The sequence below is a fragment of the Lissotriton helveticus genome, chromosome 10 (assembly GCF_964261635.1).
Source record: "Lissotriton helveticus chromosome 10, aLisHel1.1, whole genome shotgun sequence".
In the NCBI taxonomy this organism is placed as follows: domain Eukaryota; kingdom Metazoa; phylum Chordata; class Amphibia; order Caudata; family Salamandridae; genus Lissotriton; species Lissotriton helveticus.
Genome location: NC_136071.1, coordinates 575,853,288 through 575,878,161, shown reverse-complemented (window position 1 = coordinate 575,878,161; position 24,874 = coordinate 575,853,288). Strand labels below are relative to the sequence as shown.

The 24,874-nt window shown below is 49.1% G+C and overlaps 1 protein-coding gene across 4 annotated transcripts in view; it reads left to right on the top strand.

Annotated features, from left to right (window-relative positions):
* The window catches only part of USP7 (ubiquitin specific peptidase 7), a 1,709,027-nt gene that overhangs the window by 411,764 nt on the left and 1,272,389 nt on the right, over nucleotides 1-24,874 (top strand). For all 4 annotated transcript variants that reach the window (XM_078663105.1, XM_078663106.1, XM_078663108.1 and 1 more), the window contains one exon: nucleotides 5,872-6,002. In XM_078663105.1, the coding sequence (XP_078519231.1) occupies nucleotides 5,872-6,002 (131 nt within the window). The remainder of the gene's footprint in view (nucleotides 1-5,871; nucleotides 6,003-24,874) is intronic.

Sequence of the window (24,874 nt, the reverse complement as noted above, 5' to 3'; positions counted from 1 at the left end):
CGCCATCAGGCCTTAGTCAAGATCAAAAAACTGGTTCTACAGCCCCGCAATACCGCCCGGCTAAAAACATACATAAAGAGCCCTCAGACACGTACTCCAAGGCCGGTTCAATTAAAACCGAAACTGAAACTTATCGACACGACCGTCTTCGGACTGAACGTCGTCGAACCGAAGGTTACAAAACCAAAGGGCGGCGAGCCGAAGGCCACCATACCAGAAAAACCTTTGAAGCTAAAGACCGTTGAATCGACCAAACCGACTTAGACCGTTGAAAAAGGCAAAAAGCCTGGCACCGAAGACAAAAGAGCTACGCCCAAGGCGGTCGTCTAACCAAAACCGAAGGTTCACCAGACCAAACCTGTCGAGCTGAAGCCCATTTATCCGAAGAAGGGCATCGAGCCAAAGCCGCAGGCTCCGAAAACACCTTTGAAGCCAAAAGAAGTTACCGAACCGACAAAGCCTATCGGTCCGAAAACCGTGGTGAAGCCTGGAAAAGACATCGGACCGACAAAAACTGTCGAAACACCTCAAAAACCGATACAGGCACCAAAACCGGTCGAAACAGCTAAAGGCATCGAACCGAAAAAGGTCAAACCAAAGACATCGGCGCCAAGGCTCAACACTGTGGAAGAGGAGCTCATCCATCCAGACCCCTCCACAGAGGATCAGTCAAAACTATATATTGACCCAAATACTGGGAAAGTGACTGTTTATACCAAGAAGAAAAGACCAGTTCCTGCTGAATACTTTTCTCAAATTCCTCTCAAAAAGAAAAGGGACTGTGCTACCTCTCCTATTCTTTTCCAGCCTATCTCTACAGCTATGCCTACTACTCCATATGCCCCATACTCACCTGCATGCTCTGACCATAACCAAGATGATCAGGATGCAGACGTGGGTTTTGGATATCCACAAAATCCATATATAGACCCCAATTCACAACCATGGGGTGGGGGGGTGGGGGTTGAGCCAGACAATGAGGGGACTCTACCTATTATAGACCCAACTGTATACCCAGTTAAACCATCACCCACAGAAGACACAATGGCTTTTAACTCTTTAATAGATAGAGCAGCAAGCTACCACAATGTAGACATGCACTCAGATGCTGTAGAAGAAATGTTCTATTCGATACACTAGCTACATCAGAAGAAAGTCAAAACGCTCCCCATGTTAAAGGGCGTCCTAAAGCACGCAACTGACACATTCAAAAACACTGCTTGGGCACGTGTCATCAACCCAAGGATAGAAAAAAAATATAGGGCGGCACCAGTAGACCCTACTTACATCAAAGGGCAACTACCTTCAGACTCTTTAGTAGTATCCAACGCACGAAAGCGTGCAAATTCACAAACTACTGGGGAGGCTGCTCCTCCTGACAGAGTCCAAAATCTTGGAAGCATCAGGCAAGAGAGTAGCAGCTCAAGCAGCAAACTCATGGAGAATAGCCAATACTCAGGCCTTGCTGGCCAGATATGACAGGGCACACTATGATACTTTAGAGGGACTTCGCCAACACTTACCTGAGCCGTACAAAGAACAGGCAGATAAACTCCTACAGGAAGGAAAGCTCATCACCAACGCCTCCATTAAATGTGCTCTAGACGCGGCAGATACAGCTGCCAGATCTATCAACACAAGCGTACTACTTAGGAGGCATGCATGGCTGCGAATATCTGGATTTAGAAATGAAGTACAGGCTACAATTCTTAACCAGCCTATAAATCCAGATATTTTGTTTGGTCCAGCAGTTGACTCAATTCTGGACAAAATGAAGAAGACACGGAGACCGCCAAGTCCATGGGGGCTCTTCAGTCCCAGCAACACAGAAGCTCCTTTTGTCGCTCCACTTATAGGGGAGGAGCGAGAGGTAACACATCGCAGCAATCCTCCACATACAAAACAAATACACAATCCACCTACAATAAAAACACGAACAGAGGTGGATACAGAGGTAATAATAACAAGGGCAGGGGACGTGGAGGCTATGCCAATAGATCATCCACTAACACCAAACAGTGACTTCTTGGCACTACCCCCAGACCATATAACACCGGTCGGGGGAAGACTACAACAATTCCTGCCACTATGGTTAAACATCAATACAGACAAATGGGTTCGGCAAATTATCCAACATGGCTATTGCCTGGAACTCACATCAACACCACCCCACATTCCACCCATACACCGTCCAATGTCACAGGAACATATAACATTACTGCAGCAAGAGGTCATCAGTATGCTGCAAAACGGGGGCCACTTAACCAGTCCCACTTCAACATCAAGGAACAGGAGTATACTCGCTATACTTCCTCATTCCCAAAAAGGACGGTTCCCTTAGACCAATATTGGACCTCAGGCCCCTCAACCTGTACATTTTGTCAGAGCATTTCCACATGCTCACTCTGCAACAAGTCTTGCCATTGCTGCGTCAGGGAGACTTCCTGGCAACCCTAGACTTCAAAGACGCATACTTTCACATACCAATACACCCTGCTCACAGAAAGTATCTAAGGTTTACTATTCAAGGACAACACTACCAGTTCAAAGTCCTACCATTCGGTGTCACAACAGCTGCACGGGTGTTCACCAAATGCCTAGCAACAGTGGCGGCACATCACAGAAGACAACACATTCATGTGTACCCATATCTGGACGATTGGCTAATACATGCGCCATCGGCCCAGCAATGTGCCAACCACATGTCAAAAACCATTCATCTCCTGCACAGTCTAGGCTTCTCGCTAAACTACTCAGTCACACCTGCAACCCTCCCACGTCCAACAGTACCTGGGAGCGACAATAAATAATCTAGTGGCGAAGGCATACCCCAACGCAGCGCGGATCAACAGTATACAAATGTTGATCCAAAAGTTCAGACCACAACACTCATTGCCAGCTCGAGTGTTTATGCAACTGATAGGCATGATGGCCTTGTGCATATTTATAGTCCCTCATGCCAGACTACACATGTGTCCGCTACAGGAGAGCCTGGCAAGGCAGTAGAACCAGGCTCAAGGACAATTAAAAGACCTAGTGTTGGTAACCAGTCGTGCATACAACTCTCTGCATTGGTGGAATCCACAAAACCTTTGCAAAGGACGACTGTTCCAAGAGCCTGTCCCACAAATAGTGATTACAGCGGACGCATCCCTGCTAGGCTGGGAGCCCATGTCCTGCATTACACAGTCCAGGGACTATGGACTATACAACAGAAAAAAATGCACATCAATCTTCTAGAATTGATGGCAATCTTCCTAGCCCTAAAAGCGTTCAAGGAACACTTATGCAACAAAACCGTGTTGATCCGGACGGACAACATGACGGCTATGTATTACATTCAAAAGCAAGGAGGGACACACTCCCCACAGCTGTCAAACCTGGCTCAAAGAGTGTGTAAATGGGCCATCCAGAGGAACATGTTTCTCATGGCAGAAAACCTCCCAGGCAAGGACCATCAAATAGCTGACCTGCTCAGCAGACATAGTCAACAAATGCACGAATGGGAGATTCACCCCAATGTGCTCCAACCATTCTTCCGGAAGTGAGGACAACCGGAAATAGATCTGTTTGCCACAAGCGAAAACGCAAAATGCCAGTACTTTGCTGCCAGGTTCCCACATCCGCAGTCGCAGGGCAATGCGATATGGATGAACTGGTCAGGCAAATTTGCGTACGCTTTTCCCCCAGCGCCATTAATCCCGCTAGTGGCACGCAAACTGACGCTAATCCTAGTTGCTCCCACGTGGGCAAGGCAACCATGGTACACAACGTTCTTAGAACTGTCAGTGGTGCCTCATCAGAGACTGCGATTCACACCCAGTCTTCTAACTCATAACCGTGGCGAATCCAACCCCCAGATCCCCAACAGCTGAACCTGGCGATCTGGTTCCTGAGATCCTAGAATTTGGATGCCTCAACTTGCCTCCAGACTGCATGAATATCATCAAAGAGGCAAGAAGACCCACTACCAGGGCATGTTATGCAGCAAAGTGGAAACGTTTCGTCATTTACTGCAGAAACAACAACATAAACCCATTAGATGCTTCTACACAGAACATAATTTGCTATCTCTTGCACCTACAACGTTGCAATTTAGCCTACTCATCCATCAGGATACATCTGGCTGTGTTGGCAGCATACCTCCAAAACAGGCAACACCTTTCACTGTTTAGAGTGCCAGCAATAAAGGCATTCATGGAAGGACTCAAACGAGTAATTCCACCAAAACACCCACCTTCACCTGTCTGGAATCTGAACATCGTTTTAACCAGACTTATGGGACCACCTTTTGAACCACTACACTCATGCGAACTACAATTTCTTACTTGGAAGGTGGCTTTCCTAGTTGCCATTACTTCACTTAGAAGAGTTAGTGAGCTACAAGCCCTAACTATTCAAGAGCCATTCATTCAAGTACATGCTAATAGTGTAGTTTTCAGAACAAACCCTAAATTCATGCCAAAAGTGATATCCCATTTTCATATAAATCAAACTATAGAACTGCCAGTGTTTTTTCAAAACCCACAGACAGTAGCTGAAAGGGCATTGCATACTCTAGATGTCAAGAGAGCTCTGCTATACTATATAGATAGAACAAAGGCATTTCGAAAGACAAAACAGTTGTTTGTTGCTTTCTCACCGCAACACAAAGGCAACCCTATCTCAAAATCAGGCATAGCCAGATGGATCGTTAAGTGCATTCAAATATGTTATCTAAAAGCAAAACGCACCTTAACAGTTCCCCCTAGGGTGCATTCTACATGCAAACTAGGGGCATCCATGGCTTTCCTAGGAAATATTCCTTTACACGAAATTTGTAGAGCAGCCACATGGTCAACCATACATACATTTACCAAACACTACTGCGTAGATGTACATTCCAAACAGCAAGCTGCTGTAGGACAGGCTGTTCTCAAAACTTTTTCAGACTGCTGCAGCTGGCACAGGCGGCCACCGCTAGGGGAGATACTGATATACATTCTATGCACAGATATGAATTCAGCAGCCCACATGCCTCGAACGGAATATGCTACTTACCAGTATGCATCTGTTCTTTGAATGTAGGGCTGCTGACATTCATATCGCCCACCCGCCTCCCTGGTGCCTGTCGCAGCTGCAGCACTCACTCTTTGCATGGACATCTCTTGCTGTACTATACTCCATCTCTGCCACAATGGCGAAAAACAATCTGAGGATGGAGAGAATGCCCATGCGCACTAGTCCAAGGGAGGAGCCACCTATCTCGTGATACTTCGAAGACTCTTCCAGGACAACAATGTGCAATCATCCGGACCCAACACTAGGCGGCGATCTATGCACAGATATGAATGTCAGCAGACCTACATGCCAAGAACAGATGCATACTGGTAAGTAGCATATTCTATATGGACTACATTATAGTTTATTAAATCAAATACAGGAGAAGATTTTGTACAATGCACATCCGAAAGTAATTTATTTTTAGGTCCTGTTATTTGTGATCAAGAAATAGGAGGGACATTGAAATACAATAATTGCCTAGGATCACACAATTTGATATAGTGGGGAAGCTGGGATTAATCCCAGATTTTCCGGTGTCACATTGTGCAATTAAGCTTTACTGCCCCTATACCAACCTTTTTGCCAACTCCCCCTGCCCAACCGCCACCCCACTGTCATCAGTGCGGCCCTTGGTCACATCACAGACCAAACTTATTGGCCCCATGGAAAATCTTGGAGTACTCAATCTCGAACTACCATAATTTTACCCGGCCCTTCTCTTGATGGTGGTTGTTTAATGATCGGTTCGCTCTCTACCAAGAGGATCCATGTTAAAATGTTATTGTGGGGAAGATCTTAAATGTTAATGTTCATACATTTTTATTTTAGGCTGTGTATATGATGCCTACAGAGGGAGACGACTCGTCAAAAAGTGTTCCTTTAGCATTACAGAGGGTATTTTATGAACTTCAGCACAGTGATAAACCAGTTGGAACAAAAAAACTAACTAAATCATTTGGGTAAGTGACGTGATTATGACATGTTGATACTTTCCAATAATGTAGTTTTTGAAAATACCTTTATTCATAGATTACATAAATTTAGTGTTCGAGGCATATGAGCTGCAGATCACACACTATGCATAGATCGCCATCTGGTATTGGGCCCAGATGTTTGCACTTGTTTTTGTCTTGGTAAAGTCTTTGGAAGTCACAAGATAGGTGACTCCTCCTTTGGATGATATTGCGCATGGACATCTGCTCCATCTTCAGATTGTTTTTTCCGCCATCGGGCTCGGATGTGTCTCTCGCGCTCCAGTACGGAGCAGTCATCGATTCCACTGTCAACATGCAATCATTCACCCTTTCTACGGTATTGTTTTTAATCGCGAACCCAGTTGTTACGCATCTCTCCAACGTCTAAGTCCTCGATTCCGATCGTCGACGTGGGCCTTCGGGCCTGCCTTGGTATCTGGCTCATGGAAAGGACTCCATTCAAGAAGTGTCCTCAATGTTGGTCGAAGTTTCCCCACACCGATCTGCATGAGGTGTGTAACCTCTGCCTTTCACCGGAGCACGAGGCCAGAGACAGTGCAGCTTGTGCCTCTTTCTGTTCCAAAAAGATCATTCGGGATAGTCTAGTTCGAAGAACAATGGCTCTCTCGTCGACTTCCACTCCCGAAGACATTGTCCAAGAGGGCGTCGACTACCCAGAACAGGAGCGTCTGCCATTGGTACCGAAACCCAGTCACCTGCACTGAAAAAGAAACCGCCTCCATGCCGATCGTTGCCTCCACATCTAGGCACTCTGCACTGAAGTCTACAAACCCTGACCCATTGACCCTGAAAAATCACCCGGAGCCGAGCACAAAGCCGCTCCCTAAAAGTTCGGAATCACACTGAGTCGAAAAAATCTTAGGAACCGAAAAAACAAGAGTGTAAAACATCACGGTTCCAAGCCAAAAGACCACAAAACCGTTCTGGAGTTGGTGCCGTGTAAGGCTATTGAACCGAAAAAGTCTGCGCCAAAAGACCAGCCTCCAACAGAAGAGCTTTTTACACCAGATCCTAGACAAACTCTTCTAAAAGACCCTAAAACTGGTCGGCTCACCCAAAGTTCAAAGAGATCATTGGATACGCCTGCACTGTCTCCACCACCCAAAAAGAGGACCGAACGGGCTTTAATCAGCTACTACACAGAGCTGCTCATTACCACGGGGTTAACTTACATACAGACCCTGTAGAAGAGGATTTCCTAATGGACACTTTTGATACCTCACAAAGGTCCACCTCTATTTTGCCCATGCTAAAAGGGGTCATCAAGCATGCACCTGAAGTGTTTAAAGATCCTATGAGGGCTAGTTATTAACCCCAGGATCGCGAAGAAGTACAAAGCTGCCCCTGCGGACCCAGCCTACGTTAAGGGTCCAGTACCTTTAGGTTCCCTAGTAGTCTCCAATGCTAGGAAACGGGCCGACGCCCAGACATTAGGGGACACTCCACCCCGATAGAGAGTCCAAACTTTTGGACGCCTCGGGGGAAAAAGAACAGCGTCACAAGCAGCTAACATATGGCGTATTGCCATCACTCAAGCTCTATTAGCCAGGTGCGATAGGGCACATCACGATGAGCTAGAGACCCTATTACAGCACCTCCCAGACAAATATAAAAACAGGGCCAATGACCATACACAGGAGGGAAACATTATCACTAACACTTCCATTCGTCCATTCGGTGTGCTCTAGACTTAGCAGATACCGCCTCCGGAGCTTAGAAATGCTTCGCTATGCATTTCAGGTTTTAAACCTGAAGTACAAAGTTCCATCTTAAACCAGCCATTTAATCAGGAACACTTATTTGGACCTAATGTAGATTCATCACTTGAAAAGATGAAGAAAGACACAGACACAGCTAAATCAATGGGAGCCTTGCAATCGCAAACTCCCAGACGTTCTTTTCGTCGCTCATTCTACAAAGGTACTTCCAGAGGCTACTCCTCTGACAACCCCTCCACCTCTTGCAAGGCTCCCACCCAGTCTACATTCACCAGAGGCTACCAGAGAGGATGCTACACAGGCAACAATAACAAAGGTAGAGGCAAGACCAACAATACCCGATCTGCCTCTACCCCTACCCAATGACTTCCCTCCGCTCCCCCAGACCATTCCACTCCAGTCGTGGGAAAAGTACAACAGTTCCATCCTGTCTGGAGCATCATCACCACAGACAGGTGGGTGAGACAATTTGCTCAATCAGGTATCAACTTACCTCTACCCCCCCAAACATACCACCCAAACAGCGCCCAATGCCGTTAGAGCATTTATCACTGCTCAAGCAGGAAGTCATCTCCCTCCTACAAAAGATTGCAATAGAACCAGTTCCCCTGCACCAACAAAACGCAGGAGTTTACTCTCTGTATTATTTTCTCATACCAAAAAAGGACATCTCTCCGAGCCCTTTTCTAGACCTCAGACCCCTAAACTTGTACATACAGTCAGACCATATCCACATGGTCACACTTCAGCAGGTCCTTCCTATTCTTTCATAAGGCGACTTCCTTGCCTACTTCCATATTCCCATTCACACTTCTCACAGGAAATATCTCAGGTTCCTGGTGGACTGTCAACACTACCAATTCAAAGTACTCCCTTTCGGAGTCACCACCGCACCCCGGGTATTCACCAAGTGCCTGATGGTAGTTGCAGCTCATCTCAGAAGTCAACTCATTCATGTCTTCCCATATTTGGACGACTGGCTAATAAAAGCCAGCTCACAGTCAGTGTGTAAATCACACCCACACCACTATTCAACTACTCAACGACTTGGGCTTTGCAGTAAACCACGCAAAGTCTCATCTACAACCGGCCCACATACAACAATACCTGGGTGCCACAATGAACACCTCTAAAGCACTCGCTTATCCCAGTCCAGCCAGGATAGCAAGCATGCGAACCCTCATAACCAAATTTCAGCCTTAACACTCGCTTCCAGCTTGAGTGTTCATGCACCCTCATAGGGATGATGGCCTGTCGCATATTCATAGTGCCTCACGCAAGACTTCAGGTGTGTCCTCCAAGAGTGCCTAGCACACCAATGGAACCAGGCTCAAGGTCAACTAACAGATTTGGTGTTGGTAGACGGTCGCACTCATCGCTCTCTGCAGTGGTGGAACACCAAATACCTTTCTAAAGGGCAACCGTTCAGAGAGCCCGTTCCACAGATTGTCATGAAAGCGGACGCATCTCTCTCCGGCTGGATAGCTCATCTATTGCATCACACCATGCAGTGCAGGTGGACTCCTCAACAAAAGCTACTCCATATCAGCCTCCTGAAGTTGCTTGCTATTATCCTGGCCCTAAAGGCATTCCAGTAACAAATATCAGGCAAAGCTGTCCTAGTCCGCACCAACATGACAGCAATGTATTACGTACAGAAACAAGGCGGGACACACTCCCTACAACTTTCCCAGCTAGCACAAAACATATGGAGATGGGCTATTCTCCAGAACATTTTTCTCCTAGCACAACACGTTGCAGGAGTCCAGAACAATATAGCAGATCTGCTAAGTCGTCAAACGCAACAGATTCACCAGTGGGAACTTCATCCGCAAGTTCTTCAACCATTTTTCCATATCTGGGGACAACCAAAAATAGATCTCTTCGCCACACACAAATGCCCAAGCTTTGCCGCCAGATATCGACACCCACTTTTCAAAGGCAGTGCGATATGGATGAATTGGTCAGGCGGAATTGTGGACGCTTTTCCGCCTCTCCCACTCATTCCACTGGTGGTGGGTAAACTGCAGTAACACTCACTGACACTTATCCTAGTTGCTCCAACATGAGCCTGACAACCGTCGTACACAATATTGCTGGAACTATCAGTAGTCCCACACCAAAAACTACACCTCTTACCATGCCTCTTAACCCAGAACCATGGAGAGATATGACACCCGGACCCAGCACAGCTCAACCTAGCGATCTGGCTCCTGAGGCCTTAGAGTTTGGTTACCTTAACCTTCCCCCAGACTGTATGAACGTTATCAGAGAGGCTAGACGCCCCACCACTAGAGCCTGCTAGGCAGCCAAGTGGAAAAGATTTGTAATATACTGTAGCAACAATAATCAGTCCACTAGATGTGTCTATTCAACACATCATATGTTATCTATTACATCTTCAAAGGTCTAATCTAGCATGCATATCTATTAGGTTACACCTAGCTGCCATAGCAGGCTACTTACAGAATAGGCAGCACTTACCACTATTCAGAGTACCTGCCATCAAAGCATTTATGGAAGGTCTCAAAAGAATAATTCCTCCCAGGGTACCACCCTCACCGGTATGGAATTTGAACATTGTTCTCAAGACTAATGGTCTCTCCATTCGAACCTCTGCATAAACGTGAATTGCAATTTCTTACATGGAAAGTCGCTTCCTTGTGGCCATTACTTCCCTTAGTTAGTGAGCTACAAGCACTCAATATTCAAAAAACATTTGTACAACTCTATCATAACAAAGTGGTTCTCAAAACCAATCCAAACTTCCTCCCTAAGGTTATTTCTCCCTTTCACCTCAATCAGTCTGTGGAGTTGCCAGTGTTTTTCTTTCAACCACAAAGTCGCAGAAAGAGCTCTACATACTCTAGACGTAAAAAGAGCACTCCTTTACTGCATTGAAAGAACAAAACCTTTTCGGAAACCCAAAACAACTTTTTGTGTCCTCACCACCACCACCACCTAAAGGCAACCCCATATCAAAATCTGGAATCCCGTTTTATTGTTACAGGTTGCCCCTGACGAAGGGACATCATATCCCGAAATGCATTGGGCTTTTTTCTTATGTTAAATCACTGAGTGATCATGTAAAATGTACACAAGACGTACTGACTGTATATTTTTATATGTTCATAAAGTTTCTTTGAAATGAAATACATATAGTGAAAAATTTTTGGTTTAAAATTGTGATATTTTATTAAATTTTTTAGTATTGCACAATTTGTTGCACCTGTTAGAGTCCAAGTCACATGTAGGGACCTGGCCACTTGTCAAATTCATACAAATTTGCTATCATAAGGCATAACGTACATTATCTATTCCTCTTAAAACCCACTCTACCCGCAGGATAGGGGCTTCAATGGCTTTTCTAGGGAACATTCCCATAGATGACATCTGCAGAGCAGCTACATGGTCTACACCGCACACATTCACAAAACACTATTGTGTACATGTGCAAACAAGACAACAAGCTACTGTAGGCCAAGCTGTACTCAAAACACTATTTCAAACGAATGCAATGTATACTGGTGGTCGCCGCTAAGGACGGGTACTGCTATACAATCTATGCATAGTGTGTGATCTGCAGCTCGTATGCCTCGAACGGAAAATGCTACTAACCAGTATGCATCTGTTTTTGGCATGTAGAGCTGCAGATCAAAAGATGTCCGCCCACCTCCCCGGATACCTTAATCTGTTCCAGCACTATCTTATTTAGATACAGCATACATGGGCATCTTTCCTGTTTATTACAAAACTCCATAATTTCCCTGCTGGCGAACAACAATCAGAAGATGGAGCTGATGCCCATGTTCTCGATCATCCAAAGGAGGAGTCCCCTATCTCGTCACTTCTAAAGACTTTACCAAGTCAAAAACAAGTGCAAACATCCGGGCCCCACACCATTGGCGATCTAGTCAATGTGTGGATCTGCAGCTCTACATACCAAGAACAGACGCATACTGGTAAGTAGCATTTTCCTTCATTCTGTGATCTGCTCTGGCAATTGGTGCACTGTACCACACAGGTATTTTCAAGTATCTGCATCTGGCAACGTGTACATTTATCATGCCTGTTATTTTGTGTGTACATATGTTTTTCCTCCTTGCTTAGATCTGCTACAATTTTTAAATCTGCACATCCAGCGTTCTCTGGTTTTCCATGTTAAAAGAGTAACTTATCCAGTCCATGTTTTTATTGTGGATTCTGCAATCTGTGTGCCTGCCTCATTGTGAAAGTTATTGAATGCTAGAATATAAGGTGACAAAAGTAAATGGCTGAGTCCGTCTGTCTTCAGATTTAGTGTCAGCTGCAGTGAATAGCCTTAACGATTATGGTGTAATTACCATTCAAATAACAGAACTGGTGTTATTTAGTGGTATTCTTTGAAATACAATGGTTCTATACTGCTGCCATTAAAACAGTAATTGCATAGTTTAAAACATTTCCACTGCTATTTTTCATGTTAATTTTGATAATTAAAGTTCAACTATTGGATGTCTACTCGCATTAACTGTTTCTGAAACAAGAATCTGGACTGCTCTTTGTAGGAATGTAGAGGTTATCTGACGGAGACATTGAGCCACAGATTCCTTATCTTAGAATTCTCCTTCGGTACAAGACTGAGTCCAAAAATGTTTGTACAGCAGTACCTCTGTGTGTTGGTAGAAGGCCTCGCGTGACTTTGTAGCAACGTCGTTCTCTGGATGTGATGATGTCAGTACAAGTCCTCCCCTGAGGTGCTGATGTTGACTTCTTTTCTGTGCTTACAATGCAGATACGATCAAATGTTCCTCATGCAGTTTTCTGCCCTACCTCCGCAATTCCGTTTAACAGAACAGTTTTCCTTTCATATGTCATCTGGGTTTAAACCTGGTTTGTCCTGTAGGTGTCAAATGTCAGCCACGGACCCTCACTCTATTTACATGTAGTGCCTAGGTGAGCACCAGGACTGAGGACTGCGACTCATGTCAATGGCTTGCACCAAAGGCGCTCAAGGAATGTCGTTTGAAGCTTCTAGCGAAGTGGTTGTGGCAGTCTAACAAGACATAAGTGCGAAGTGGCCAGGTCCCTACATGTGACTTGGACTCTAATGTGCGCAACAAATTGTGTAATACTCAAAGTTAATAAAAAATCACAATTTGAAACCAAAATGTTTTCACTATATGTATTTTTCATTTCAAAGAAACATTATGAACAGATAAAAACATATCTGAAAGACACGTTAGTATTAGATTCCTTACCTTAGAATATCCCCAGGCGCCCGACTGGATCCGGAAACTTTTGCGTAGCAGTACCCTTGCGCGTCGGTAGGCGTCGTCTGAGGCTCCGCATCCGTCGTCGGCGTCGTGGGCGCCGTGATGTCGTCGGAGTACTTAGACGCCGCCTCCGCGTGCTGACGTCCGTTCTTCTTTTTTCCGCGCCAGCAAGCGCAGATCTGGAAAAAGCAGTAACCCTTAGTCAATTTTTGACTAACTTTTTGGATCATTTTTGATCATTTCTCGAAGTCTTACGACTCTGATCGGTGCCGTAGGGATGCCTGGCTTTAAGCACTGCGAGGATTGCGACCGCACGAAGTCGGTCACGGATCCTCACCACCTGTGCCTAACTTGTCTAGGCGTCGACCACGACGACAAGGCCTGCTCCGACTGCCGGGCCCTCTCTTCGAAAGCCAGGCGGGAGCGGTCCCGCAGACGAGTCTAACTCCGGCAGTCGGTCCCGCGCTGCGAGAGGTCTCGGTGTGAGAAGTTGGCCTGATATATGATGCTCACTAGTTCTAGTGATCACCTTGTATCAGTCCAAACAACCCTTATGGTGATTGGTTGTAAGTCAACCTTATAGACCATCTATCCTAATGGTAGCATGGACAAAGCAGTCTTAGGCTAAACTCTTTTGGCATGTGAAGCCTGCTGTTTTACCACAATATAACCCCTTGAATACCAGATGAAAGGACACCACACAGGTTGTTATGAAAAAAACCAGTATATTTATTAATATTACACCTCTGAACTCTTTATGAGGTCAGAGGGCTAAGCACATGACAATCTCTTAAGAAAAATATGACAAGTTGCACAAAATTACAATGGTGCCTTAGGGGCACGACAAACCATATACTAAGTAAGTGGAATGTGAGAGTCGATAAAAGGAAGGGAGCTGTCCAGAGGCTGTAGGATCGATGGGACCACGCTACACTAACTCCAGGTAAGTAATAGGAGGCCCACGGAACGTGTGTGCAGAGTGTGAACTCACACGCGAGATGCGTAACAACGTGTTCGAGGCATGTGGGCTGCTAAATTCATATCTTTTGCATTAGATCGCCGCCTAGTGTTGGGTCCGGATGATCGCACATTGTTGTCCTGGAAGAGTCTTCGAAGTATCCTGAGATAGGTGGCTCCTCCCCTGGACTACAGTGCGCATGGGCATCGGCTCCATCCCCAGATTGTTTTTTTCCGCCATTGGGTTCGGATGCGGTCTCGACGTCTGTCGGAACCGAGAAAAACTAGCTTTTTACGGCCAAAAGGCCTTATATTCTTTGCGTCGGTATTGTTTGCGCACGGTCTCGAGTTCTTCCGTCTCTTTGAGTCGGAATCTGCGGAGTCGTATCACTCTTCGGACATCGAGGCCTTCTCATCGCAACACGACCGCAACTTTTCAGCATGGAGCGGAGCCCGTTTAAATACTGTCCCGTCTGTGGGTCGAAATACCCACATATCGATGTGCACCCGGTCTGTAACAAGTGCCTCTCGCCGGACCACAACGAGGACAACTGCATGGCCTGCTCCAGATTCAGGTCAAAAAAGACACTCAAACTTCGGCGCGCGGTGCGCCTTGAGGCCAAACAAGCGGCCCCGGATCCAGAAAACATCTTCGGCGACCAAGAAGAGGAGGGCCAAAGCCATCATCTTCAAATCTCACCGCCCGCAACGGACATCGAGGCGGATCCGGAAGACGACGACTGAGTCGTGGGTCAAGGCCTTGAATACGTCGACGAGGTAGGGGACGTCGAAGAAGTTTATGGGGCCGCGAAAGATAGCTCAGGGGATGAGCTATGCCCGAAGGTTACACGGATCAGGCTCGGGTCACGGGATCGCCAGTCGGCCTTACCCAAGACCCCGCACCGCAAGCCACGGCCCCGCCCTCAGGCCCGGCCACGGACATACTTGCTGCGAAGCCCGTATCGAAACCGAAACTGAAACAAGCGGTATCGACTACACCTAAAATGGCGAGCGTTCCTAAGATGGCGGCCGCTCCACCAAAAACACCAAAACCTGCTGCCTCATCGACTCCGTCGACCTCCGGTCCACAGAAGTCGAAGAAAACTGTCGATTCGACGGTGTCGAAATCGTCGGCGGAGGAGGTTTCCTCTAAGAAAAGAATTCGGCACGGGTCGACAAGTGCGACGCCGTCTAAGCCCGCCAAAGCCAGCGACAAAACTCCGGTGCCGACTGGGACATCATTGGTCGGACGCGGGGTGGAAACTGAGCCTGCAAAATTACACGGATCGAAAGCTGGAAGCTCAACACATCGGTCCAAAGACTCTGTGTCCACGGCTGCAGTATCCACGTCTAAGACTCACAAGGTCCTACAAGACGTCGGATCCGAGGGCAGGGTGAAGGCCTCCTCGTCGGCGCCAAGTGTCGCTGTGAGTGACGCGTCCCCCATCGCCTCTTCACTACAGAGGATTCGGGAGATGGCCTCTGCAACGCCGGCTCCGACGCCGTCGCACCAGAAGCCGATGGACTTGCCGGCAAAGCCTGCAGGCAAACTTCTCTTCCTTCTACCGCCAAAGGAGGCTCCGAAGGCCTTTACCACAAAATCGGCGCCAAAGACGTCGGAATCATCAACGTCTGGAGCACTTTCAGGTAGACTACTCGACTCAGAAGAAGATTCTGAGCGTTTTATGGACGCAGACACGGGCAAATTGACCCTTTACAAACGAAAGATCACTTCACAGCCAGTGGACTCTTATGTCATCCCACTAAAGAAGAAACGGCTTGCTCAGGACGCTTCAGCCCTGATGGAACCTATACAGCCTCCTCCTAGAAGGAGCCCAACACCTTCCCCAGAACACTCTGAGGGTGAAGGATATGGAGAAGATGACCAATACACTTTCCCCATCAATGACCCTGATGCACAGCAGGATTCCTATGACGACATAGGTGACCAAGACACCCAGAATGTGGGGCAGGACCCACAGCCTCTCATTGCACGTGCATCCCCAACAGAAGATTCTGCAGGTTTTCACGCACTCATTGAACGGGCAGCTGCTAATCATGATGTGGACATGCATGCTGACCCAGTTGAAGAAGACTTTCTATTTGACACTTTTTCAGTCTCTGAAAGGACAGTAAAGACACTGCCTATGCTCAAAGGGGTCCTTAAACATGCTGCGGACATCTTTAAAGAACCAACCAGGGCGAGGGTGGTCAATCCTCGCATCGAGAAGAAGTACAGACCAGCGCCTGCAGACCCGGCATACATTCGGGGACAGTTGCCACTTGACTCCCTTGTGGTCGCAAATGCCCGCAAACGGGCTAACTCCCAAACAACGGGTGAAGCTCCTCCCCCAGACAAGGAGTCAAAAGTGCTGGAGGCAGGGGGCAAAAGGGTAGCTGCGCAGGCTGCCAATTTCTGGCGTATTGCAAATACACAAGCACTATTGGCACGTTATGATAGGGCGCATTACGACACCCTAGAGCAAGTTTTACAACACCTGCCTCCGCAGTTTCAAGAGGCTACCAAACTGCTTATAGAGGAGGGAAAACTAATCTCCAACGCGGCCATAAAGTGTGCACTTGATGCAGCAGACACAGCAGCTAGGGCTATTAACACTAGCGTCATGCTCAGACGCCAGGCGTGGCTCCGCATATCGGGGTTTAAACCGGACATTCAAACAACCTTACTCAATCAGCCCGTCAATCCTGTTAGACTGTTTGGTCCTGATGTTGACACCACCCTCGAAAAGATTAAGAAAGACAATGAAACTGCTAAGTCTATGGGGGCCCTACAATCACAACAGTTCCGTGGCAACAATTTTCGTCGCTCAGGTGCACGTGGAGTCACCAGAGGACAGATGGGTCAACAGTCACAATTCTCCAGAGGTGGAGCACAATCCTCGTACCCCAAGCAAAACAAAGGGGGTTACCGAGGAAACAGTACCAGAGGACGTGGCAAAGGAAACAACAACTCCCGCTCCTCTGCCCCAAACAAACAGTGACTCTCTGTCACTGCCCCCCGACCACTTAACACCTGTCGGGGGGAGACTACAGCAGTTCCTGCCCGTCTGGAGAAACATCACCACAGACAGGTGGGTGCGACAACTTGTCCAGTACGGTTATTGTCTAGAGTTAAAGTCCACTCCACCCAACATTCCACCAAGGCAACGGCCTATGTCCGCAGAGCATTTGCACTTATTGCAGCAGGAAGTAGTGGTGATGCTGCAAAAAGGCGCAATCGAGCTCGTGCCGGTGGAGGAGGAGGGCACAGGGGTATATTCCCTGTACTTCCTTATTCCAAAGAAGGACGGATCTCTCAGACCCATTCTAGATCTGCGTCCCCTCAACCTGTATATACTATCAGAACATTTCCATATGCTTACACTGCAACAGATTCTTCCCTTGTTAAAACAAGGGGACTTCTTAGCAACCTTAGACCTCAAGGATGCTTATTTCCACATTCCACTACACCCGTCCCACAGAAAATACCTCAGATTTCACTATCCACGGCAAACATTATCAGTTCAAGGTCCTACCCTTCGGAGTGACCACAGCCCCAAGAGTGTTTACCAAGTGTCTGGCGACAGTGGCGGCGCACCTCAGGAGGCAGAACATCCATGTCTACCCCTACCTAGACGACTGGCTCGTTCAAGCCAAGTCGGAACAACAGTGCGCCGCGGACATGTCGACTACCATTCACCACCTTCACGATCTGGGCTTCTCGTTGAACTACCCAGAGTCGCATCTTCAGCCGGCGCATGTCCGGCAGTTTCTAGGTGCGACAATCAATACCCTGACGGCCATGGCCCAGCCAAACCAAGTCAGGATAGACAGCATGCAGTCGCTAATCCAAAAGTTCAGACAACAACACTCGCTTCCAGCGAGAGTGTTCATGCAGTTGATTCGCATGATGGCCTCCTGCATCTTCATAGTCCCTCAAGCACGTCTACATATGCGTCCGCTCCAGGAGTGCTTAGCAAATCAGTGGACACAGGCTCAGGGACAATTGACAGACCTAGTGTTGGTTACCAGTCGGGCATACGACTCTCTGCATTGGTGGACTCCACACAACCTTTGCAAGGGCCGACTGTTCCAGGAGCCAGTGCCACAGATTATCCTGACAACGGACGCATCTCTCCAGGGATGGGGAGCTCATCTGCTCACTTACACGGTGCAGGGACTATGGACGACGCAGCAACAGAAGATGCACATCAACTATCTGGAACTGATGGCAATCTTCATGGCACTCAAGTCCTTCATTGTACATCTGTGCAACAAGGTAGTGTTAGTCCGGACGGACAACATGACCGCGATGTACTACATTCAAAAGCAGGGGGGCACCCACTCGCCACAGCTGTCTCATCTGGCTCAGGGCATGTGGAAGTGGGCCATTCAGAGGAACATTTTCCTCATGGCAGAACACCTCCCGGGCAAGGACAATCAGATGGCGGATCTGCTCAGCAGATACAGCCATCAAATGCACGAGTGGGAGTTACACCCATCTGTACTCCACCCGTACTTCCAGCAGTGGGGTCATCCGGAGATAGACCTGTTTGCCACAAACGAAAACGCAAAATGCCAACACTTTGCCGCCAGGTTCCCTCACCCACAGTCGCAAGGGAATGCGATATGGATGAACTGGTCAGGCAGATTTGCGTACGCTTTTCCGCCAGCCCCTCTGATCCCGCTGGTGGCAAGAAAGCTAAGGCAGCACTCGATGACTCTCATCCTGGTTGCTCCAACGTGGGCGCGCCAAGCATGGTACACCACGTTCCTCGAACTCTCGGTGGTGCCGCATCAAAGGCTGCGCCTCACGCCCAGACTTTTGACGCAGAACCATGGAGACATTCAGCATCCAGATCCGCAACAGCTCAACCTGGCGATCTGGCTCCTGAAGTCCTAGAGTTTGGATACCTTCACCTACCTCCAGAATGCATGGACATCATCAAGGAGGCAAGAAAGCCAACTACCAGAGCATGCTATGCTGCAAAATGGAAGCGTTTTGTCATTTACTGTACAGCCAATAACATCAACCCGCTAGATGCATCTATCCCTAACATCATTTGCTATCTGTTACATCTTTACAAATGCAATCTAGCGTACACCTCCATTCGGATACATCTATCCGCCATAGCAGCTTATCTTCAAAATAGGCAGCATCTCTCTGTCTTCAGGGTGCCTGCCATTAAAGCTTTTCTTGAAGGCCTGAAACGAGTCATTCCCCCAAGAACACCGCCAGCTCCGGTGTGGAACCTCAATGTGGTTCTCACCAGACTGATGGGACCACCTTTTGAGCCACTACACTCGTGTGAACTCCAGTTCCTAACGTGGAAAGTAGCTTTCCTAATAGCTATTACGTCACTGAGGCGTGTTAGTGAGCTACAAGCGCTCACAATCCAAGAGCCATTCATTCAGATTCATCCAAATAGGGTGGTACTACGTACTAACCCCAAATTCCTTCGGAAGGTGGTGTCACAGTTTCATCTCAACCAAACTATTGACTTGCCGGCATTCTTCCAAAACCCACAAACGGTGGCGGAAAGAATGCTTCATACTTTGGATGTCAGGAGGGCGTTGATGTACTACATTGACAGGACACAACACTTTAGGAAAACGAAGCAGCTTTTTGTTGCCTTCTCGCCACAGCACAAGGGCAACCCTATTTCCAAAGCAGGAATAGCCAGGTGGATTGTTAAGTGCATCCAAATATGTTATCAAAAGGCAAAACGTACCTTGACAATACCCCCAAGGGCGCACTGCACACGCAAATTGGGGGCATCTATGGCTTTCCTGGGGAACATTCCTTTAGAAGACATTTGCAGAGCAGCCACGTGGGTTACTCTACATACCTTTACAAAACACTACTGTGTTGATGTACATTCCAAGCAGCAAGCAGCTGTAGGACAGGCTGTTCTCAAAACACTTTTTCAGGTTTCTGCAGCTGGCACGGGCAACCGCCGCTAATGGAGGGACTGCTATATATTCTATGCAAAAGATATGAATTTAGCAGCCCACATGCCTCGAACTGAATATGCTACTTACCAGTATGCATCTGTTCTTGGCATGTAGGGCTGCTAACATTCATATCGCCCACCCTCCTCCCCGGTGCCTGTCGCAGCTGCAGACATACTCTTGTATTCAATCATTAGCATGGACATCCTTTACACTTTACACTCCATCTCTGCCACAATGGCTCAAAACAATCTGGGGATGGAGCCGATGCCCATGCGCACTGTAGTCCAGGGGAGGAGCCACCTATCTCAGGATACTTCGAAGACTCTTCCAGGACAACAATGTGCGATCATCCGGACCCAACACTAGGCGGCGATCTAATGCAAAAGATATGAATGTTAGCAGCCCTACATGCCAAGAACAGATGCATACTGGTAAGTAGCATATTCACTATGGACAGTACAGTTCAAGTTAAAGGTGAGTACGGACAATCCTGACTAGGTAGGACTAAAACGACTGTGGAACTGGACACTAGGACAGTTAAACTACCCTTGAGCACCGAAATGCTCTCGTTACCTCACCCACGGGCTGCGGGTGCATAGGTGCCAAAGTGTCGGGTTCTCGCGTTGAAGTCAATGGAGCCTGAAAGAAAAGATGCTGCAGGCGACCAGGAGGAAGATGTCCGGTGAGATCCAAGGGTGGATCGGTGAAGAAGACCTGAAAGCAGAGGGGACAATGTTCACAGTCACTAGCCAGTGACCGGTGTGGAACCAGATGTTGTCGTCGCGATCAGGTGAAGAGTGGACGCTTGACTCTGCAGCCACGTGGACCAGGAGGTGTCTTCGACGACCAGGATGGAGGCACGAGCTGTCCCACGCAGGCTCTCGCTGTCGGCGGTGTTGGATCCGGAATCGGCGTCAACAGGCATTGGCAAAGGCAACCCACACAGTGAGTGGAGAAAGCGTCTGGTGCGGACTAGGAGAGTCCGGGGTGCCCCTCTTTTGGAAGGGAGCAAGGGCCAGTCTGGAGCAACCAGACCAGCAGAAAAGATTCAAAGGTTCGTCGTCTAGGAGGCAAATAGCCAGCCGGCAAGTGACCAGACAACGCGTCGAGCAGCAAACAAGCAGAAGGGCCCCACGCAGATCTCATGGATGCTGGAGGGCTGATCTTCGGTGCAGGGGCTGCTCGGGGCTGGGGCTTCTCAATCCCCCAAAGCACTTGGTCGAGTTTACCTCGGGAGTCGTGCTGGAAGCGAAGTGCAGGTTCGTTCAAGATGGCCGGTCCCACGTGTCTCGTCGCACCCACGGGTCTCAGGTTTGCTGCAGATGTGAGTTGAGGTCGGAGAGGTCTGGGAATCCGGGTCTCGTCGGGCTCTGAAGTCTGCATCCTGGAAGGAAGACGACAAAGGGAAGCCGCTGGACGCTTGATGGTGCCTGCAGTTGCAGGGTGGACACTCCTTGCCCACAAGGGAGATTCTTCAGTCTTCTGTGGAGCAGAAGGTCGAAGTCCAGAGTTTCTTCTTGTAGAATTGTTCAGGATAATCTAATTTGGAATGGGACCAGCTCCTACCTTTATCCTGCTAAAGGGGGCTGCACTACTGACTAGGTCCCTCCTCTGGGTGGGACCAGGAAGGGGGGTGGTTACACCCCCTATCCTCTGTCCGGTTTCCCGCCAGAGCTGGGGCTGGAGTGCCCCAGCAACTGGTTTGAACCGGTGTATGCACAGGGCACCTTGTGTGCCCCAGGCATGTCTCATTCCTTTCAGGCCTGTCCTACCCAATACACAAAATCCTGTCTGGGGTGGTGCTAGCACCTCCCAAGGCAGGAAACCCTTTGTCCAAGCCTCCCTCGCTGGAAGGACTCCCAGCAGCAGGAGGTCAGACTTGTCTGTGGTGGCAGCATCCATTTTGTGATGCCAAGGCTCGAGTTAACTTTAACAGGGGTTCTCAGTTAGATACATGTCGTGCCCCTCTAGAAGGGTGGAATGCTACCCCCGTCGCCAGAATTGGCGAGGGGGTAGTATTCCAATTCGTATCACACCTTACTCGACATGTTTTGATAATGTTATACCAGAGTTAGCATTTAACCGCGAGGTTGATAACGCTATACCATATACTCTTAAGTGCATTATCATGGAACAGCTATTAGGACTTGGTTCCGCAAGCTGCAGACGGGCTCAGCTCATGCCAGAGCACCATCTCACATAATTCCAGGCACTCTGCCTTCAGGATTGTTAAGGCCTGCCATAGGAGTGACTGATAGGAATGTATGTGTCCATTTTAGGGTTAGATATAGGTATACTATATCTACAGCAAAGGGTGATTACACCACCTTGCCCCAGCTGCCGTGCAGCCAGTTGTCAGTTTTAGATGGCCAGCCAGGGGTGGCATAATACATGCTTCAGCCCCTGGTAGGCCCTGGGTACACCTATGCCCTGGATACCTAAGGTATACTGTTCAGGGACTGATAAGGTGGCCCAGTACCAATTGGTAAATGCACCTAAAGTACATGGTTGTCAATTTAGAGAGAGAACAGCTAGGCTGTGGGTCTGATTAGCAGGCCCACAACCAGGGAAAGTCGTAAACCAGTGAAGCAAAAAGCAAAAATCTGGGGTGACCTTAGGATTGCAGACCCCACTCTCCTACACTCAGTCCCACGGGAGGTCGAGGGACAGGTCGCGGGCTCGGAGCCACCACAGTTCCGAGAGTAGGCCGCACTCCTCCGGGTCGAAGTCGTCGTCAGGTAAGAAGCACAAGAATTCCAAGAGGCGTCATCGCTCTTCGGACTCCCCCCGAAGCTCGCGCGATGCGGCAGTGGGTTCGGGTGACACCACCCACGCGGCTCCGTCGGAGTCGCGGGCGCCGCGTCCAGCTCCACACCCTCCGGTTCCTTGGCAAGACGCGACGCCGGAGGAGATCGAGCGCTTCCTCATGGCCATGAGGAAACTCTCTCCTCCGACGGGCTCCGCGGCGCCTTCGGGCCCAGCGGGCCCGTCTGGGGCCTCTAGCAGGTCGGGGGCTTCGGCCCTGACGCCGTCGGGTGCTTCGGCCCCGACGCCGCCGCCTTCAGGCCCGGCGCCTCAGGGCCCCACAATCCCGACACCGCCGGTGCCTTCGGGCCTGGCGCCGCAGGGTCCAGCGGTCCCGGCGCCGCGGGACCCCGCTAGACCTTATTCGGGATCTGGGTCGTCGCCGGTGGCTCTAGACCTCCCCGGGGTCGGACCATCAGGTGTAGCCTCCCCGATACCTCCTTCGTTCCTGTTCCGACGTAGGGACGGCCCCGATGGGCGCCGCTCCAGACGACGCTTGGGGAGTTTCACTTCTATGAACAGGCCCCATTGATTGAGAACCCTGAGTATCAGGAGATGGGTGATGAAGGGGATTGGGAGGGGTCTGAGGACCCTCTGACCCGAGAGTGTCATTGTCATGAGGACTGGGCAGGAGACCTTGGGGAGGCCAGTGGCCTGGACACCTCTCCAGACACTGGTTTTGTCTCCCCTCCTACCGTGGCTTCGGAGGAGAGGGCAACCTACAGTGTGGTGTTGATGAGGGCTGCCAAGGCCTTGGGCCTTGAGCTCCCCGTCGCGGCCGTGAGGACTAATCTCCTCACTGAGGTCCTTAAACCGCAGTCAAGCTCGGCCGAGCCTCTGCTGCCCTTTAATGAGGCCTTGACCGACGTTCTTCTGGGCACTTGGTCCAAGCCCGCTACGGGTACGCCCGTAGATAGGAACGTGGCCAGACGCCACCGCCCATCCCCGGGCGACCCATTTTTCCTGTCCACCCATCCCACCCCCGAGAGCCTGGTCATCCAGGCCTCCAATTCGCAGACCGCATTCCCGTCGGCGCCGCCGGACAGGGAATCCAAGAGGTACGAGCAGTACGGTAAAAAGATCTTCTCGTCCCTTAGTCTGGGACTGCGGTCTTCCAATACCGCATGCCTCTTGGGCCGCTACACCCACTCTCTGTGGGATACGATTGCGGAAGTGCTGCCAGAGTGTCCGTTGGAGGTACGGGCCAAACTCGGCCAAGCCCTTGTGGAGGGCCGGGATGCAGCCAAATATTCTATCCGGTGTGGCTGGATACCACCGACTCACTAGGTAGAGCGATGGCAACGACGGTGGCGGTCAGACGGTGACTCCCTGAGATCTCCGTTGTGCTGATACCACTGCCTTCGGAGACACCACTGGAGTGCCCTCATGTGCCAGCGTGCATGGTCGACCAACAGAGTACAGGAAGCCATCAGACCGAGCAGACGAAGGACCTTCAGGACTGGAACAACCGCTACATTGTAAAATAATGGAATAATTTCCTGTATGTCGAGAATCCTTTGCGGAGGAGGGAATGCCCGACACAGTGGTATCCAGTACCGCACCTATGAACAGGTTGCGCTGAGGGCACCAGGTGAGACTTGGGCACGTTTATCGAGAAACCCAACCTGTAAAACAACTGAGTTGTAACCTGCAGAAGATGAGGCACCTTCTCTGGAGACTTTGCTTTGATCAGCCAATCGTCCAGATAAGGAAATACTGGAATCCCCGAGCTTCGGAGATGGGCTGCCACCACCGCCATCACCTTGGTGAAGACTCGAGGTGCAGTAGTAAGACCAAACTGAAGAAGCGCAAACTGGTAATGTTGCGATCCTACCGTAAAACGGAGATACTTCCTGTGCGACTTCAGGATTGGAATGTGGAAATACACATCCTATAAGTCGATCGACCCCATCCAGTCCTCTTGCTGCAGCGCTTGAAGAACCTGTGCAAGAGTGAGCATCTTGAACTTCTCCTGTTTGAGAAAAAGGTTCAAGATCCTGAGATCCAGGACTGGACGAAGTCTGCCATCCTTCTTTGGTATCAAGAAATACTGGAGTAGCATTCCTGACCCCTTTACTGCTCTGGAACCACCTCTATCGCACCTTTTCTCAGTAACGCCAGGACTTACTCCTGTAGGAGAAGTAGG